General features: G+C 38.4%; 1 protein-coding gene across 3 annotated transcripts in view; it reads left to right on the top strand.

Annotated features, from left to right (window-relative positions):
* Positions 1–17,925, top strand: part of LOC125838816 (uncharacterized) — a 70,193-nt gene that overhangs the window by 36,750 nt on the left and 15,518 nt on the right. For all 3 annotated transcript variants that reach the window (XR_007443613.1, XM_049517844.1, XM_049517845.1), the window contains 13 exons: positions 174–541; positions 909–1,372; positions 1,477–1,821; positions 7,126–7,344; positions 14,247–14,337; positions 14,474–14,551; positions 14,695–14,985; positions 15,119–15,316; positions 15,395–15,871; positions 16,233–16,394; positions 16,476–16,805; positions 16,887–16,969; positions 17,072–17,176. Coding sequence is in view for 2 of the 3 variants with exons in the window: in XM_049517844.1 (XP_049373801.1) it covers positions 174–541; positions 909–1,372; positions 1,477–1,821; positions 7,126–7,344; positions 14,247–14,337; positions 14,474–14,551; positions 14,695–14,985; positions 15,119–15,316; positions 15,395–15,871; positions 16,233–16,394; positions 16,476–16,805; positions 16,887–16,969; positions 17,072–17,176 (3,211 nt within the window). In the remaining variant the exon portion in view is untranslated. The remainder of the gene's footprint in view (positions 1–173; positions 542–908; positions 1,373–1,476; positions 1,822–7,125; positions 7,345–14,246; positions 14,338–14,473; positions 14,552–14,694; positions 14,986–15,118; positions 15,317–15,394; positions 15,872–16,232; positions 16,395–16,475; positions 16,806–16,886; positions 16,970–17,071; positions 17,177–17,925) is intronic.

Here is a 17,925-nt window from a genome sequence, read left to right as displayed (position 1 = left end):
CCTCAGTGTGCCTTTCTGTGTCTGTCTCTCCCTCTTTATCTTTTATATTTTTGACTTAACTATATGTATATCTTATTCTTGAATGTTTAGCTAGATTCTTATGGATTTCTCTGTGTGTGTATTTTTTCTCTCAAGTCAAACATATAAATTTTTGGTGCTCTGGAAAATTTTAGGTAAGCTCCACAATGTGGCAAGAGCTTTAGCTGATGAAGAAACAGAGAGGGAACAGGTTAAGGAGGAGGGCTCACGTTCTGACAGAAAAGGATTGTTACTGTACAGCAAAAAGGGGGTTCTTGGGCTTGGGTTGAAAACCTTCAAGCAGCCGCTGACAACTTCAGCAGCTGGTGACAGTAATATACCTTCTGGTAGCTATGATGTCAAGGAAACTGGAAAAAGATTATTTGGGCCATTCAGCTCCAGAATGACCACGTTTCTCTCTCAATTCGTCCTCTACCTTGCTGCTATTGGTGACATTGTTGATGGGGCAGATACCACTCATGACTTCAACTACTTCTCACTTGTGTATGAATGGCCTAAAGACGTAAGCTTTCTTTTGCGACTTTTCTTACTATTTTGCAGGGTGGTACTATGCGAACTGGCAAAATCTACTTGGAGTCTAATAAGGAACAAGTTTTGTTATAAAAACCTTGGCTTTGGATTTTGTTAGGTTTACACATGCTTTAGAGGTAATGTTTGGGGAATTTAACTTAGCAAGACTCCTCCCCTTGCAATAAAGATAGAAATAGAGAGAGAGGACAAAGTTGAAAACAAAGGAAGCAACATGCTTGCTTTTAAATATTTCATCTGAACTTTCTGTCTCTCCCAAAATGTTTGGAAAAAGGTGAAATTGTTCTTATTTTTATTTGGTCTTAACTTGCTCAATTTTGAGTTCATCACTTTGCTTGCAGCTTTTAACTCGTCTAGTGTTTGAGCAAGGAAGTACTGATGCAGCTGAAAAGGCAGCAGAGATTATGAATGCTGATTTTGTCCATGAAGTGGTTTCTGCTTGTGTTCCTCCAGTTTATCCTCCAAGATATGGTCATGGTTGGGCTTGCATCCCGGTGATTCCTACATACACTGAGAACTACTCTGAAAATAGAGTAATATCCCCTTCATGTAGAGAGGCCAAGCCTGGGTCTTTCACTCCTTCCTCTGGGGATGCTGAATTACCTCTCTATCCTCTCCAATTGGATATAGTGAAGCATCTCATCAAGTTATCCCCAGTTAGAGCTGTATTAGCATGCGTCTTTGGAAGTTCTATACTTTATCGTGGCAGGGAGACTACTGTATCTAGATCTCTGAAAAGTTGCTTTCTACAAACTCCTGATGCTGATAGGTTATTCTTTGAGTTTGCTCTTGACCAATCTGAGAGGTTAGTTCACACTAAATAGAGTTTGTAATTGATCACCTATATATGTGATACATATGGTTCTCTTATTTTTTGTGTCCGGTTCTTTTCATGATTTTTCTGAGCAGGTTCCCTACCTTGAATCGCTGGATACAGATGCAGACCAATCTTCATCGAATCTCAGAATTTGCGATAATGGCTGATCACACGAGGAATGATGGTAAAGATGATGTACCTGAATGTAAAACTGCTATGAAGCGATTTCGTGATCATGACAGTGATGCTGAATCTGAAGTTGATGAACTTGCTGGTAGCAGTAATATATCAACGAATCCCCAGGAGATTAAGAATGAAACGAGAGGATCTTCTGATCTTTGGCATGATTCCTTAAAATCCGAAAATTCTGATCGTACAACAGTTTTTCTTTCTTTTGATTGTGAGAATGAAGGCCCATATGAGAAAGCTGTGGAACGGTACTCCATCTCCTTTCTTTGAGTTTTGACCGTTTCTGTTCACATAAAGTTGGTCTTGCTTGTGTCAGCCACAATATTTTCACTGATCTAACCTGTTTCTCTTGTGATATCGCTTGCACTTGACAAGAATCATGAAGACGTTATTATACTTATCTTGTTGGTGCAGCTGAATTTTGGTCTCAGTCCCAATGAGCCAGCATAAGAGTGGTTGAACTATAGGGTTTGGGTGCAGGTCTGAGAAACAATGATCATTTGCAGCAGATACTGTAAAAACTGATATAGGAAATTAAAATATGAATTCCTAATATCTTCTGGGCTAAGGAGCAGAAAGATGCTCTTCTGTTAGTCGAGGAAAAAATAGATTCAGGTATAAGCCTCCTGTAGGCTTTTTGTTTTTCTTTATTGGATAAAACAAATAATTTCATTAATATGGGAAAAATTTCAGAGGGATTTTTTCCGGGTCACTTCAAGCGGGGAGAGGAAATTTCTCTTGGTAAATTGGGAGAATGTCACAATACCAAGTGCGGGTTGGACTTGTTTAAAGATTTAAAGGTGTTTAACAAGTCACTACTCTGCAAGTTAGATCTTGAATTGGCTTGCGACCACGTAAACGAGAAGTTCCTGGATTTCAGTATGCTGCAGATGGGTTTTGGGGTGGGGGTGGAGGGGATGGAGGAAGTGGGTCAATTTTTGCATCTCTTCAGTGAGATACTCGGTCTTGGTGAATGGAAATCCGTGCAGCTTCTTTGGTAGCTCGAGGGGTTGCGACAAGGGAATCCGTTATCACCACTGCTTTTCATCTTGGTGATGTCACTGATGAATGCTATGAGCAGGATGATGGAGCTATTATGACCAGAATTATTAAGGGCTTTAAGGCTGCGGTTGATGAGTTGGTACCATTTCAGTTTCTTTCTTTGGTTTGCAAATGATACGTTGGTTTTTTGTGATGCAGAGGGGATCTAGTTGGATTACCTATGAGGCTATGACAAGTCTTAACTTGGTTTAGGTGGTCTCAGGCCTTAAAATTAACCTTAAAAAATGTGAGATCATACCTATTGGAGTAGATAACATTGACACGCTCGCTCAAGTCTAACATTGCAGGGTAGGGGCTGTCCCTAGGTAACCTTGGATTACCATTAGGATCTTCAAATAAGGATCTCAATGTTTGAAATCCAGTCCTTCAGAGGGTTAAAGAGGATCCTAGCAGAATAGATATTTTTCCAAAGGAGGGAAGACAATATTCCTACTTATTGCATGTCCATGTTTCTTGCTCTGACCTTTATGGTGGGAAAACTGGAAAGGCAGAAATTTCTTATGTGACTCCGCGGATAGGGAAAGAAGTTTCACTTGGTTAGGCGGGAGATTGTGACATCTCCGAAACAAGTGAGTTTCAAAGATTGATGCGCTTACTTCATAGGTAAGTTAGTCCGGTGGATAATCCTGATGTTTGGTGGTGGGGCTTTGGGGAAACAATGGAGTGTTCTTGGTGAAGTCTTTTTATGAGAAACTTCTGGTGGAGGAGATTGATCTCCCATGTAATGCAATAGGGGTTCCAAGTGTGCTGGGGAAGATGTGCTTTTTCACGTGGCTAGCCACTAGAGGGGTTATTTTGACAGTAGAAAATTTTAGAAAGAGAGGTTGTCTGTGTCAGTTGGTGTAACATGTGCAAGGACGTGGACCATGTTCTTGTACATCACAGGATTACCATGAGACTATGATGGGATTTAAGTGGTTTCGCACTCCTTGCGCAATGCCATTGTGAGAAATATAAGAAATGAATATTATTGAATTGTTGTTGTGTCTACATTATTACATTGATACCCTAGTTATAGACACTAGAATACAATCCTTTACCAAGTAGGATACTATTTACTATTCCTATTTCTATTTCTATTTCTATTCATATTTCTATTCTAAATAGGATTGAATAAACCTATTCTTATTCTAATAGAATTGTATAAACATATTCTTATTCTAATAGGATTGTATAAACCTATTCATGTTCTAACACTCCCCATCAAGCTAGTGCATACAATTCATGTACCTAGCTTGTTACAAATGTAATTAATACGAGGACCAATGATGGGCTTGGTGAAATATCTGCAAGTTGATCAGTTGACTTCACAAAATTGACATTTAATCTCAATATGCTTGTCTTCTCATTAAATACCGGATTTGACACATAATGTTAGTCAATCTCAATGTGCTTAATCTTCTCATGAAATACTGAATTTGATGCATAATATCGATAAAACACAGAGTGATAAAATTACAGTGTTGAACTTCCCAAACCGAACTTGCAAAGATTGTTTCAGACCATATAGTGACTTACATAATCGACATACAAGGCTACTAAACTCCCCTTGAGCAACCAAGTGCTCAAAATCTAGTATAAAGTGTATGGATCGTGTTGGAATCATAGATGAGTATATATTAAACAAGAAAGTCACCGAAAAATTGGCTGGAACATGCTCATACGCCGGAGGATTGACGGCACGACCCTATTGAAAAAGAGAAATAATATGGGTTGGGTCGGAATGATGGTACGACCCTATTGAAAAAGAGAAGTTATATGGATAGGGTCGGAATGATGGCACAACAACCCTACACAAATAGATTTGAGGAGTCACTAGAAAGACGAATGGAACTACGCAAATCAAATCTGAGGAGTCACCGAAAAGACACACAGTGCTATGCAACTCAGATATGAGAAAGTAGTTCGAAAAAATTCACGGTACTACGCAAACTAAAATGAAAAGTAGTCCAGAGAGATGCACGGTGCTACACAAATCAGATATGCAAATAAAGAAAGTAGTCACCGGAAGGATGGCACAGTGCTATACAAATTAAATATGAAAAAGTAGTCACCGGAAAGATGACACGGTGCTACACAAATTAGATATAAGAAAGTAGTCACAGGAATGATGGCACAGTGCTACACAAATTAGATATAAGAAAATAATCACATGAAAGGTACACAGTGAGCCAACTTTTGCTTGCATAATCATTGGCCAGACGGGCAGCATATATGGGTAATAGCCACCTGCCGGTAGCGGAAGCTCTTTGATTTTCTACCAAGATCGTAGAGACTCTGATACCATGTGAGAAATATAGGAAAAAATATTATTGAATTGTTGTTGTGTCTACATTATTACATTGAGACCCTATTTATAGATACGAGAATACAATCCTTTACCAAGTAGGATACTATTTACTATTCCTATTTCTATTTCTATTCATATTTCTATTCTAAATAGGATTGTATAAACCTATTCCTATTCTAATAGGATTGTATAAACATATTCCTATTCTAATAGGATTGTATAAACCTATTTATGTTCTAACAGCCATGAACTGTGAGAAGATCTGGTGTTCAGTTGGAAGAGAGTTAGAAAGAGGAGAAAGCGAAGGGATTGGAACATGGTTCTTGCGTTAATGAGGGTAGTTTGGAGAGAGAAGAAATAAGAGATGTTTTGAAGGAGTAAAATCAAGTTTCTCTCCGTTGAGGACTAGTCTCTGCTCCTTATTTTCTTTTGGTTAAACAGAACGTTTCCTTGTTGTGTAGATGATTGAGCGGTGTTTGTAGAGAATCATATTTTGTTGAATCTTTACCTTTTGGTATACCCCATGTATATGGCCAGCTTGGCCATGTTTACAAGTGAGAATACCTTTACTTGTCCCAAGATTATAAATTCGGGATATCCCAGTGCTGAACCAAACAACCTTTTGTTGGTGTAATCTCTTATCCTTTTTTTCCTGTTGGCAGACCCATGAGGTTCCTATTAGTATAGATATTAGATGTCATTCATAGAAAATTATATCTTTTTCTAAGGTTTTCTACCTTTTGGTATGCTCCAAGTATACATATGTGGTTTGCCCATTGTTAATAAAATCTTATTACTTGATAAAAATTGTGGGGGTAATCCCCTGTACAAGAAGTATGGAACCTATACATTTGATGAGTAGCTAAGTCATCCAACAATGTTTGAACACTCTCCTATTTCTCTCTTTCTATATTACTCACATAATAGTTAAAAGGGCAAAATATCTTATGTGCTTGAACTTGTCTTCCTTCTCTTATAAGCCCATGTATGCAGTGCCTCCTTCACAGTGCTCGGCATCAACCATTGTATTCAAAACAATTCATTACGACTACCCTCACAAATGTGCTGCTAACTGAGTTAAAAGAAAGTGATAAGGTTGATAATTGGGAATCAGTATGCATTAATTTGGGGGAAGCAAATCATGGATACAACACTAACTGTTCATGAATTTTTTCTCTCCATTGCGAGAAAAGTGGAAGAAGGTATCCTGTGTAAAATGGATTTGGGTAAAATATATGACAATGGAAATTATTTTTTTCTTCTCAAGATGCTGAAACTAATGGGTTTTGGTTGTAAGTGGATCGAATATGTTGTCTACGACCAGCATATCAATACTCATTAGTTGGGCATCCAACACGTTTATTTTCCCACAGAAAGGGAATTGAGACAAGAAAGTAGGTCAAGTAGACAGAGAACCCAGTGAAGTAATCCACATCTTCTATGCAAACACTCATGTTGTGTGATTATGAAACAGTTCCTGTGTATGTGAAGATCAACATATACTAAGCTTTTGAAGTTGCTTAAGAGGTCTTCCCATGTAAATTCCAAGAATGAGTATTACCTCTCGATGATCTTAAACTATTAGCTGGTATATTTTGTATGTATGCTGGGAAGTTGGTGAATGAGTTGGCAAGTTTTTTAGGATTCAAAAGTATGGAAGGGTATTATTGAAAGTCTAAAAGGAAATTAGCTCATTGGACCTGTATTTTCGTCTTCCTATAAACTGTATTTTCGTTGCATTAGCTCACCTACAAGAAGGCATACTATCTGGGAACTGCATCCTGTATAAGGTGTTCTGGTTCTCAAAATCTCTTTGTTTTGAATTGAGTTGATCTCTTTGCAATTTTCTTTTTCATGTTTCTTATTATCTTGTTTTGTTTTGGTAACAAATTTTTTTAATTACCCGTAAAAGAAAACTGTACATGCTGAGAACTTGAAACTGCCACAAGTTCCAAGCAACTCACGAAACTAGCTAGCAACTACTTCCCAACAACATCAACTATAGAAATCTGTTCATCCTATTCTGCTGTCTTTTGTTTCACGTTCCTTTCCTAAGGGCTTTTTCACACTGCAGTTGCAATTCACGGTTACTGTTCTCTTTGTTGTCGAAAAAAATATCTAGTTCAAGTTTTTATGCTTCTTAACAGTGGTCACTTGGAATAGCATAGGCTCACCTTTGTCACATTATTTATGTCAACAGGTTGATTGATGAAGGAAAAATGATGGATGCTCTTGCAATTTCTGATCGTTTCTTGCAAAATGGAGCCTCAGATCAGTTGCTTCAGTTGCTAATTGAACGTGGAGAAGAAAATATATCTGGACAGTCTCAAGGTCATTCAGGCAACAATAATTGGAGCCACAGTTGGCAGTACTGTCTCCGTTTGAAAGATAAACAATTGGCAGCTAGACTTGCGCTCAAGTATGCCCATAAGTGTCTCTTTTTCTCTGTTGAGTTCTTTATTATGTGTATAATGGAAGTCATCTGGATGTGGTTACATGCATCACCTCCTCTTCCTTGCGAATCTACCTGCTGCCCCTGGGTACACACCACACTATCACTTGCTGAACTTTGAAATATACCAACAAAGAAAGTTATAGAGGCGAAGCAGAGGTGAGAAATGAGAGATTGAGAGTATGGTGGAGAAAAGGAAAATTAATTCCCTCTTTGACTCTATATATCTAAGTTACAACCTTCCAACCTACAAAGTTTGGTGGATATTCTTACACAAAGGACATGCTCTATTCCATGAATACTGGATGAAGAGCAACTTCCTTGGCATATTGGATGGAATGAGTTTTTAGACGATAATTCTAAGAAATGTTGAGTAAAAAACAAAGAAGAAAAAAGAAATTATTTATGTTCGGTAAGAGTAGAATGCTCACAGGCACAATCCCCAAGGAACTTCTCTTTCCTAGTTCCTAGGAGGGAGAAAAAATCTCCTCCGGCAGTAACCTGCTGGAATCTTTCTTTTTCACCCTTCCTTCTTCTCTTCTCTCTCCGAGTCGTTTCATTTCAGGATAGCTTTTCTTTCTTTTTCTTTCATTCCAACAGTGATCATGGGGGGAGGGGTGGGGCGGGGCATGATTTTCTTCAACTGTTGATGTTTTAATAAAAATATGGGGCAGCAAAAAGAATTGATTGAAATATCTCTCAATGGATTGAAATGACTTTCAATAGCTTTCCATAGATTTCAATGATTTTATTAAGAATTGAGGGGCTTCAAATAGCCAACATAAAATACAAAATCTGCATGACTTGAAACTTAAACAACCTATAATATCTCAACAACATAAACAAACTAACTAAAATTCAAAATTCAAATTCATCTCAAACTAAATAACTTATTTTGCTAAAAGTTACTGCAGTAACTTAAAGCAAATTTAACATCAGTGCTTGATTCGAATTTTTGACATCATGAGATGACAACAAACACAACAGTCTGGTACAAATGGGTCTAGAGAAGTTGCGGACTGATGAAAAGGACAGAGATGAGCATCAAGGCTATGGAATGAATATGCTTCAACTTGAAGGAAGCCTCTAAAGACCAAAAATACTTAATCAGGAGATAGAAAATGTCGGAAAGAGATGTAGAGCACTTAAGCACCAGAACAAGAAATGAACACGGAAGATACATGAGCATTGTTATCTTAAATAAGGGGGAAGATCTATCCAGAGATAGCATTGGATGCTGGTTGGTGTGACATTGCTCGCAAAATTGAAGAGTTCACTAAATGCCCAAAGATACAGGACATGGCAGGCACATCCAGGTTAACTGACATCAACTACCCTTATGCAAAGGCAGTTAGAGACAATAAATGACACTCAAAGAAAGTTGGAGAAGCAGAGGAGGGATAAAGGGGGTAATAGAAATATCTGTAAAATCTGGAGACCAAGAGACAGGGCTGCTAAACAGATGTCTGGTAGGGGGCTTGGAAGATGAGAACGAGGAGAGACACACATTGAGTGAGATAAGGATATAGTCCTCAACTTCTTGGAAAAACACCCATGGGGCCCATATCTATGAGATGGATAATAGCAGGTTTCTGTTTGAATTCTCTGATAGATTGATGGCGGACCAGGTCTTACAACATCAGTGGCACTGGCAGAAGAACAAATTCAATATCAAGTGGTGGAAAACTACAGTTGTGGTCGCACAAAGTTTTCTAGGAAATTGGAGAAGTTTGTGGGGGATGGCTGGCGATGAAGGAAGAAACAAAACTCAAGAAAGTCTAACTCATGTGCACAACACGTGGTGGATTTTAATGAGAAAAGAGCCAAAGGTCAATACGCTTTGGGCTCAACAGGTAAAAAAACCCTTTGGGCCGGACCCAGCAACCCACTTCATTTACATAATTTAAATAGATTAAGGTCCATCTCCTCAACAAAAGAGGACTTCTACGAAGTCCTTCATAACACTCTTCAACAATTAATTTCTTCAGTCGATAAGCAGATAATGGAGAACATAGGATGAAGTAATGGAGACTAGAGTAGAAAGTGGTGGGTACCCTTCACAACTAACAAAGGGGTCGGAATCTCACAACAATCAATGGGGAGAGGTTAATAGGACTATAGAAGGGACTATACAGATATAGTAGTCCAAAATTTTGCAGAACCGATAGAAAACTGGGAGGTGGAGGATACCGAGCCTCTTTGCACTTCAACACAGCTAACCATACAAGGCAAAGAGAAGGATACTTCACTCTGGGTTCAACAAAATAAGGTGAAATTAGGGGAAATCTTGGGGGGGCAGACTTCCAGGGACACGAGGAGGAAGCTCTAGAACTACTGCTTCAGGTGGAGAGTAACAGAGAGAATGGAAACTTATGTAATATGCAGGAAGACCAAAATCAAAGGTGCCTAGGAACTCAAAAGTTTGGTGGCCTTTGATGTTAAATTCAAAGGTTGGGGGAACAGGGCAAAGGGGAGAAACAACCACTGCGATTCTTGATGCAATTCAAATTAATTTCATGGAACGTGAGGCAATTGAATTGTAGAGATAAAAGGAGACTTGTTAAAAGTTTGGTTTTTGATTTGAATTCAGACATTTATTGCTTCCAAGAAACAAAGCTGGAGGAGGATTTGACAAAGTTAGTTGAACAAATTTAGGTAGTAGATGGATCAAATATGAGTACTTGGAGGCTAGTAGAACAACAGGGGATATATAGATGATGTGGGATAACAGAACATGGAAGGGACAAATACTTGAGATTGGATCATATACTCTAACTTGCAAGTTTGAACAACTCCAAAGTTTCTCTTGCCTCGTTACTGGGGTGTATGCATCAAATTGCTACATTGAGAGAAGGCGTATAGGAAGAGATTGGTGCTGTCAGAGCTATGTGCCAAGGATGAAGGCATTTTCTGACTTCAAATGGAGAATGAAACATTCACTTGGTACAAAGGTGATAACCATAAAATAACATCCAGGATAGACAGAATCTCGATTTCAGAAGAATGTGATGAAAGCTTCAACAACTTGAAACTAATCCCACCAGAGAGTATTTCATATCATGTACCAATAGCTCTACAAGGTGGAACTTGGAACAAAAACAACAGGTACTTCAAATTTGAAAATTGGTGGTTAGACACTGAGGGGTTGACTAATAGAGTTAGAGAAACAAACCTCTATCAGATGAAGATCCCCATAAGGGAAGGTGATGTGCTTCTGTAATATGAGAACCTACTCAAAAGAGAAGAAATTGCTTGGAGACAAAGATCAAGAACTCCATAGTTGAAAGAGGGGGCATGACCACTAAGTTTTTTCTTAGAATTGCAAATGCTCAAAAAAGATACAATAACATTGATCAATTGGAGGTACAAGGTGAGATCACACAAGATATAAACAAAATTGAAAATGAGATATTTGACATTTATCCGATGCTTTACACAAAAACTCCTCAATAGAGGCTAGCTAGCAATTTCCCAAACTGTCCAATCATCTCAATAGAGGAGAAGAACGTTTATAAAGAAACTTTGTTAAAAAAGAAGTGATAAGATGTCTCAAGCTATGTATAATGGATAAAACCTCATCACCTGATGGCTTACATTAATTGCTAGCAGATTGTAAAACATGACATAATGATGAAGCCTTTCTAGAATTTCCATGAGCAAGAAATGTTTGAAAGAAGCCTCAATGCTACTTTCATAACCCTCATTCCTGAGAAGAAAGATGCCACTGAGTTGAGGGATTTCAGACCCATAAGCCTGACAAACCGCATTTGTAGAATCTTCTCCAAAGTCCTAACAAAGAGGTTGAAAAGTGTGATGGAAAAGGTGGTTGATTCACAACAAATGACATTTAATAAAGGTACGCAATTATGGATGCAGTCCTAGTGGCAAATGAAATCATAAGGTTCAGATTGAAGCAGGAATACTATGCAAGCTTGACATTGAAAAAGTTTATGATCATGTTAGTTGAGGATATACTTGGAGTTTTGGAGAATATGGGATTTGAACTTAAGTGGATCTTGTGGATAAAATTCTTTATGTCATCAATTAAATTCTCTGTATTGATTGATGGTGCACCAACATGATTCTTTGGAGCATAAAGGGGCCTCAGGAAAGGGGATCCTCTATCCCCTTTCCTGTTTTTGTTAGTTATAATGGGACTTTAGAACATGCTCAAAACAACAAATACAAATAGCTGGTTGGGAGGTTTTGATGTGGCTAGAGATGGAAGGGAAAGTTTAGAGGTGACTCATCTGTAATATGCCGACACATACTCACCTTTTGTAGGGCATAGGAAGATCAACTCAAATATCTGAGTGTAATATTGGTCCTATATGAAGGAATTTCTGGGTTGCACATTAACTAGAGAAAAAGTTTTTACCCCATTCATGAAGTTACTAACATGGAGGCAGCGAATGCAATTCTAGGTGGAAGGGCACTCCCAACTACATATCTTGGGATGCCAATTCAAAATCCAAGGAAATCTGGAATAGTGTAATAGAAAAGTGTGAAAAGAAACTGGTTAGATGGAAGGGGCAATAATTGTCACTAGGAGGCAGAGTAACTCTAACTAACTTAGTCCTGGATGCTATGCCTACTTAAATGATGTCTTTATTCCCCATTCCATGAGTGATCACTATCAGTTTAAACAGGATCAGAAGAAGTTCCTATGGCTGGAAAACAAGGACGGTAAATTTGGTCAAGTGGAAAGATGATAAAAAGTAAAGACATGGGGGTTTGGATATTAAAAATTTGTAAATCACAGAAGGCCCTTCAAATGAAATGATTATGGAAGCATGCTAATGACAAACAAATGTTGTGGGGGAAGTCATTGAAGCCAAGTATGAGGGAGAAATAGGTGGATGACAAGGGAATTATCCCCATATGGTGTGAATCTTTGGAGATCTATAAGGGCTTTGTGGGAGGACTTCAAGAGCAGAACTAAGGTTAATGTAAAGAACGGGGAAAAGACAAGCTTCTGGGGAGATCCGTGCCATGAGATGTGTGTTCTAAGAAGTATCTATCCAAAGATTCACAACTTAATGCTATACAGCAAAGAATCATTGCAGAAATGTGGACACCTGAAGGGTGGAAATCAGGTTTAGAAGGTAAGTAAATGACTGAGAAATCATAAAAGTTTCAGAATTCGTTAACACTATTGGCCAGTTTAAAGGAACACAAGAAGGGGAAGATGAACTTTGGTGGCATGGCAGTGACCAAGGAACCTTCAAGATTGGAAAATCATACAGGTGGATGAATTAACCTCAACCAACAAAATGTCAACTGGCCTTGGAAAATTTGGAAGGTGAATATTACTTACAAGGTATCCTGTTTTATTTGGCTCATATCTAAGGAAGCAGTTCTTACACAAGACAATTTCATGGAAAGGCGGATAACTTTATGTCCCAGATGTGGTTTTTTGTGGAGAGCAGGCAGAAACTGTAAGACATTGGTTCCTTCACTGCAAGGCCACAAGTCAGCTTTGAAGGTTATTCCTAAACCTAAAGGCTTTTCCTGATCTATGCCAAGAAAGGTTACAGAGACTCTTCAAATCTGTAAAGAAGCTGAGATTCATGCAAAGAATAGAAGTAGGTGGAGTGTTGAAGTGTATGACCATCTCATCTAAAAGCTTAAGTTGTTAGAGAACATACTTTTATTAGTTAATGATATTCTCAACACGCTTTTTCATTGGTCAAGCACATGGAAATTCTTTGGGTGGCGGTGAGATTCGATCCCAGGACCTCTGCCTGCTCTGATACCATGATACCATGTTGAAGTGTGTGACCATCTCATCTAAACACTAAAACTGTTACAGAGCACACTTTTATTAGTCAAAGATATTCTCAACATGGAGAATCATACTTGCCAGCGTATGATGGACAATTTGGAAGGAGAGGAATGCTAGGTGTTTTGAGAATGTAGAGAATAGTATAGAACATATCAAGTTAAATCGTATTTTCATTCTGTATATTTGGTGTAATTTTCAGATTTGGTCTAATGATCCTGTATCTATTATTGATGTGGTAGATTCATTATAGACATAGGGTAACATGATTTGGATTTTCTTGTAAATGTTGCTCCGGTACAACCCATGTATTGATCGGTCCCTATCAATATATACTAAGTTATCAGTTTCCAAAAAAAAAAGAAAGAAAAAAAGAACAAGGATACATACTTTTATTTGTTTTGAACTTGTAATTATGGCTTCAAGCACATCCTGTGTGCTTAAGATTTATAATATTGTTACCTTTCTCGGTATTGAAAAAGGCAAACCTTCTTCTCATTTGTCTAAGCCTTGGTGGCCAGAGTTACCTAATGTTTGTGCTGGTAGAAGATATCAGATATCTGGTGAAAAAGTGTTCGGCGTGCAAACTTACCCGGACACCACCGTCATAAAAAAGAAATAAATAGAAAAACAAACCTGAAATCAAGGACTACAAGAACTTATCAGAAAGTTACCCTGCTCTGGAATCTAGAGCGTAGCCACCTTCTTTCTCCAAGTCCCCAAGTTTTCCAACTTAACAAATATTTCTCTATTTCCTTTGCTTCTCTAAAGTGAGATACCCTTGCTTTGATAAATAACTGTAGCATAGTCAATTGTTTTTATGTGTTTGGGGTGGAGAGCAAATTCACCTTGTATTTGTGTGGGGTTCGTCTCAGACCTCTAATAATATTTAAAAAATCAATAGGGGGCCTTAGTGCCAGCCTCCTTATAACCTATGTCAAGAGCAGATGTTTCTGCTGCTTTGCATTTTATTTTGTTCCATTGATTAATTAATTAATTTATTTTAACTTAGACTATTGCACAGATTGGGTGTTACTCTGGAAGTTTGATATTTAGAAAGCTCAGCTCTATCTTTTTGGGTCTCCAGATATTTGCATAGATGGGAACTAGATGCTGCTTTGGATGTTCTCACTATGTGCAGCTGCCACTTGCTCAAAAATGATCCTATTAAAGATGAGGTATGTGAGTTCCATGGTTTTTTAAGCTCACACTTATTGCTATTGCTAGGCATTGGTTTTTGTGTGCTTTTTATATATATGTACTTGGTATGCTAACTTTATATCTTTTCTCTTAATGCATTGATGGTACAACTAGGTTGTTCAGATGAGACAAGCTCTCCTGAGGTACAGCCATATATTAAGTGCAGATAACCGCTTCCACAGCTGGCTAGAGGTTATTAGCTCCTTCCTTCTTTTTTATGGTTGGGTTTAGGGTAATTCTAAGATCACAATCACGTTTGTGTTTTTAGAGTTCTCCTTTTACTTTCCCAGTGTTTGATTTCACCTTTGCATCTCATGTGGGACTTTGAATTTTAGGTGGAGTCTAAGTGTAAAGAAGATCCTGAAGGTCTTGCCCTTAGATTAGCTGAGAAGGGAGCTGTTTCTGCTGCTTTAAAAGTTGCTGAAAGTGAAGGGCTATCTATTGAACTGCGCAGAGAGCTGCAGGGGCGTCAACTTGTGAAGCTTCTCACTGCAGATCCTTTAAACGGTGGAGGCCCTGCAGAAGCTTCACGTTTTCTTTCTTCTTTACGTGATACTGCAGATGCTTTACCTGTTGCAATGAGTGCAATGCAGCTTTTGCCCAACCTTCGATCAAAGCAGCTTCTCGTAATGACATTTCTTCCTAAAACATTCTTTATTCGAGTTGCTCTGGAATTGATTGCTATCAGAATTTTAAAATTCTCCTTCCAATTTACCAATTCCTTTAGTGTATTTTTTATTTTATTTTTATTCTCTGAAGGTTCACTTTTTCCTCAAAAGAAGAGATAATAATTTATCCGAGTTGGAAGTTTCCAGGCTCAACTCTTGGGCATTAGGATTACGTGTTCTGGCTGCTTTGCCGTTACCGTTGCAGCAAAAATGCTCTCCGCTACACGAGCACCCTCATTTGATTCTAGAGGTTTTGCTGATGAGAAAACAACTTCAATCTGCTTCTCTGGTAATAAGTTTTAAGCTTAGAGAATGTTAGTTTTTTCTTGTCATTTTCTTTGATGTGGTCTTGTTTTTTTCCTTGCAGATACTTAAGGAATTCCCCTCCTTGAGAGACAACAATATGATTCTGATATATGCTGCCAAAGCTATTGCTGTCAGCATTAGTTCTCCTTCCAGGGACCCAAGGATTTTAATTTCAACTCCAAGAGCAAGACAGAAGACAAAATTGGGAACACCCACAAGGTCATCATTCACTAGTAGCCTTAGTAATTTTCAAAAAGAAGCCCGCAGAGCATTTTCTTGGGTCCAAACTGGAGATAAAGGTACAGCCAAGGATAGGAAGAGAAAGAGCTCTGGAGTAATGCAATCAGAGAGGGTGGCTTGGGAGCCAACTACTTCCATTCAGGAAGACCGTGTTACATTATTTTCTGCAGATGGGCAAGAACGGCTGCCTGCTGTTGCAATTGCTGAGATGTGGATGCTCACAGGTGACCCAAAGAAGGATGAAGCTGTCCGTTCTTCTCATCGGTATGAAAGTACCCCGGATATAACTCTTTTCAAGGTATACATTTTTTTCTTTCTGATCAATATGTTTTTGCTGGACCATACCTGGCGCTAGCTTTGAGGTGGTTCGTTTGTCTCTGTTAACTGAAGATGAATATGTTTTTGCTGGACCATAACGGATGGATGTGAAGTTGGGATTGAGGATAGTTTGACATACAAGACTTGGATACTTTTATGACATCACTCCTCTTTATTTTAGAAAATGTGGCACTAATTTTCCATGTCATGAAAGCCGAATTCACTCCTTGAATTGCACTTGTTCCTGTTTATTCTTAATTGTGTTATGCACTCTAAAACACACCAATTCAACTGCTTCGTTTTGTTTTAAAGTTCTTAATTATTTATACTTTGGAATTTAGGCCCTGCTTTCAATGTGTTCGGATGAGAGTGCATCTGCCAAAGGTGCTTTGGACTTGTGTATAGGCCAGATGAAAAGTGTATTAAGCTCCCAAAAGATACCTGAGAATGCAACTATGGAAACTATTGGCCGAGCTTATCATGCCACAGAAACTTTTGTTCAGGTATCTACTTTGCTCTCAGTGTAGACTAAATCAAATTACTGATGAAATTGTGCAGTAATATGTTGAGCTTTGATCTTGTAGGGCCTGTTTTTTGCTAAATCCCTTCTTAGAAAGATTTCTGGAAGCACTGACTTGTCTAGTAATTTGGAAAGAAGTCGGGATGCAGATGATGCATCTTCTGATGCTGGCAGCTCTAGTGTGGGTAGTCAATTGACAGATGAGCTGTCTGAAGTACTGGGACAAGCTGAGATGTGGCTAGTACGTGCTGAATTGCTGCAAAGTCTTTTGGGTTTCGGAGTAGCTGCCTCACTTGATGATATCGCTGATAAAGAGTCATCTGAGCATCTTCGGAATAGATTAATTCTAGACGAGAAATACAGCATGGCTGTTTACACTTGCAAGAAGTGTAAGGTAGTATAAGAAAGACGTTCTATGTGCATGATTGTCCTCTTTGCACCATAAAGTAGTTCTAATTGGCAAACTTACTCTCAGATTGATGTTTTCCCTGTGTGGAAAGCATGGGGGCATGCTCTGATTAGGATGGAGCGCTACACGCAAGCTCGTGTTAAATTTAAGTATGTAAAAATAATATTATTTCCTATTCTTTGTCAACCTCCAATAAAAACCTATTTTTGATTTCTTATCTCGTACTTTTTTAACCTTTTGACAATGTTTAGGCAAGCACTTCAATTATACAAGGGTGACGCTGCAACTGTTGTAATGGAGATTATTGGCACCATTGAAGGAGGTCCACCAGTGGATGTTTCATCTGTTCGGTCCATGTAAGATAGTAACAAGTTTTGTACTGTATATGTTGATGATTTAGTACAAGGAACACATGAGACATCATATCTGCAAATGCTGGTTCTGATCTTTCCTATATGCATGCAGTTAGATCTATTCTTTTTCTTAGGTTGTTTTAAAGCCAATCAGCAACAGTTAGGAGGCTACTGCTATATTTTCAAGATGGCACTGTTAAATAGCATCCTAGAGTTATTTTGCAAGGGTTTCTAAAGGGATTTTGTATTTTATAATGCACTGAGCTACTCCATACATTGCATTAACGTTTGGGGTTGGAGTCTCTGATTCTTTTACGTTGTATTTGATCTCTAACTATGGTAGGACAATTTCACAATCTTTTCCCTCTAGGCTCCACTCTCAAAACAATCAGTTGAGCTGCTTTGTGCCTTTCTCTAAGTTCAGCCCATCGAGCGATTAAATCTGTTCTAGAACCACCGAGTTTGTCGGGTCTTTCATTCTGCTCAAAGCTCATTCACTGGCTTTTCAAGCATGCTCTCTATGCTCCAGTCACACATTTCAGCCCATTATGAACCACTGTAGTCTTCTCACTCGAAAAAAATAGAGAAAGAAGTCTTCAGACTTCAGTCCACATGTATGCCATTGAATCAGGTTTCACGTGCGGGGGGGTGTTAGAACTTGTGCAATGCGGATTGTCAATGGCTCTAGGGATTTATCTTGTCTTGAGCTATTTTATTCCTACCAATCGTCTAAAGGATTCTGGTTGGATGAT

Source organism: Solanum verrucosum, unplaced genomic scaffold, assembly GCF_900185275.1.
Source record: "Solanum verrucosum unplaced genomic scaffold, falcon-dt-bn FXZP01000182.1, whole genome shotgun sequence".
NCBI lineage: Eukaryota > Viridiplantae > Streptophyta > Magnoliopsida > Solanales > Solanaceae > Solanum > Solanum verrucosum.
This window is presented reverse-complemented; position numbering and strand designations above follow the sequence as displayed.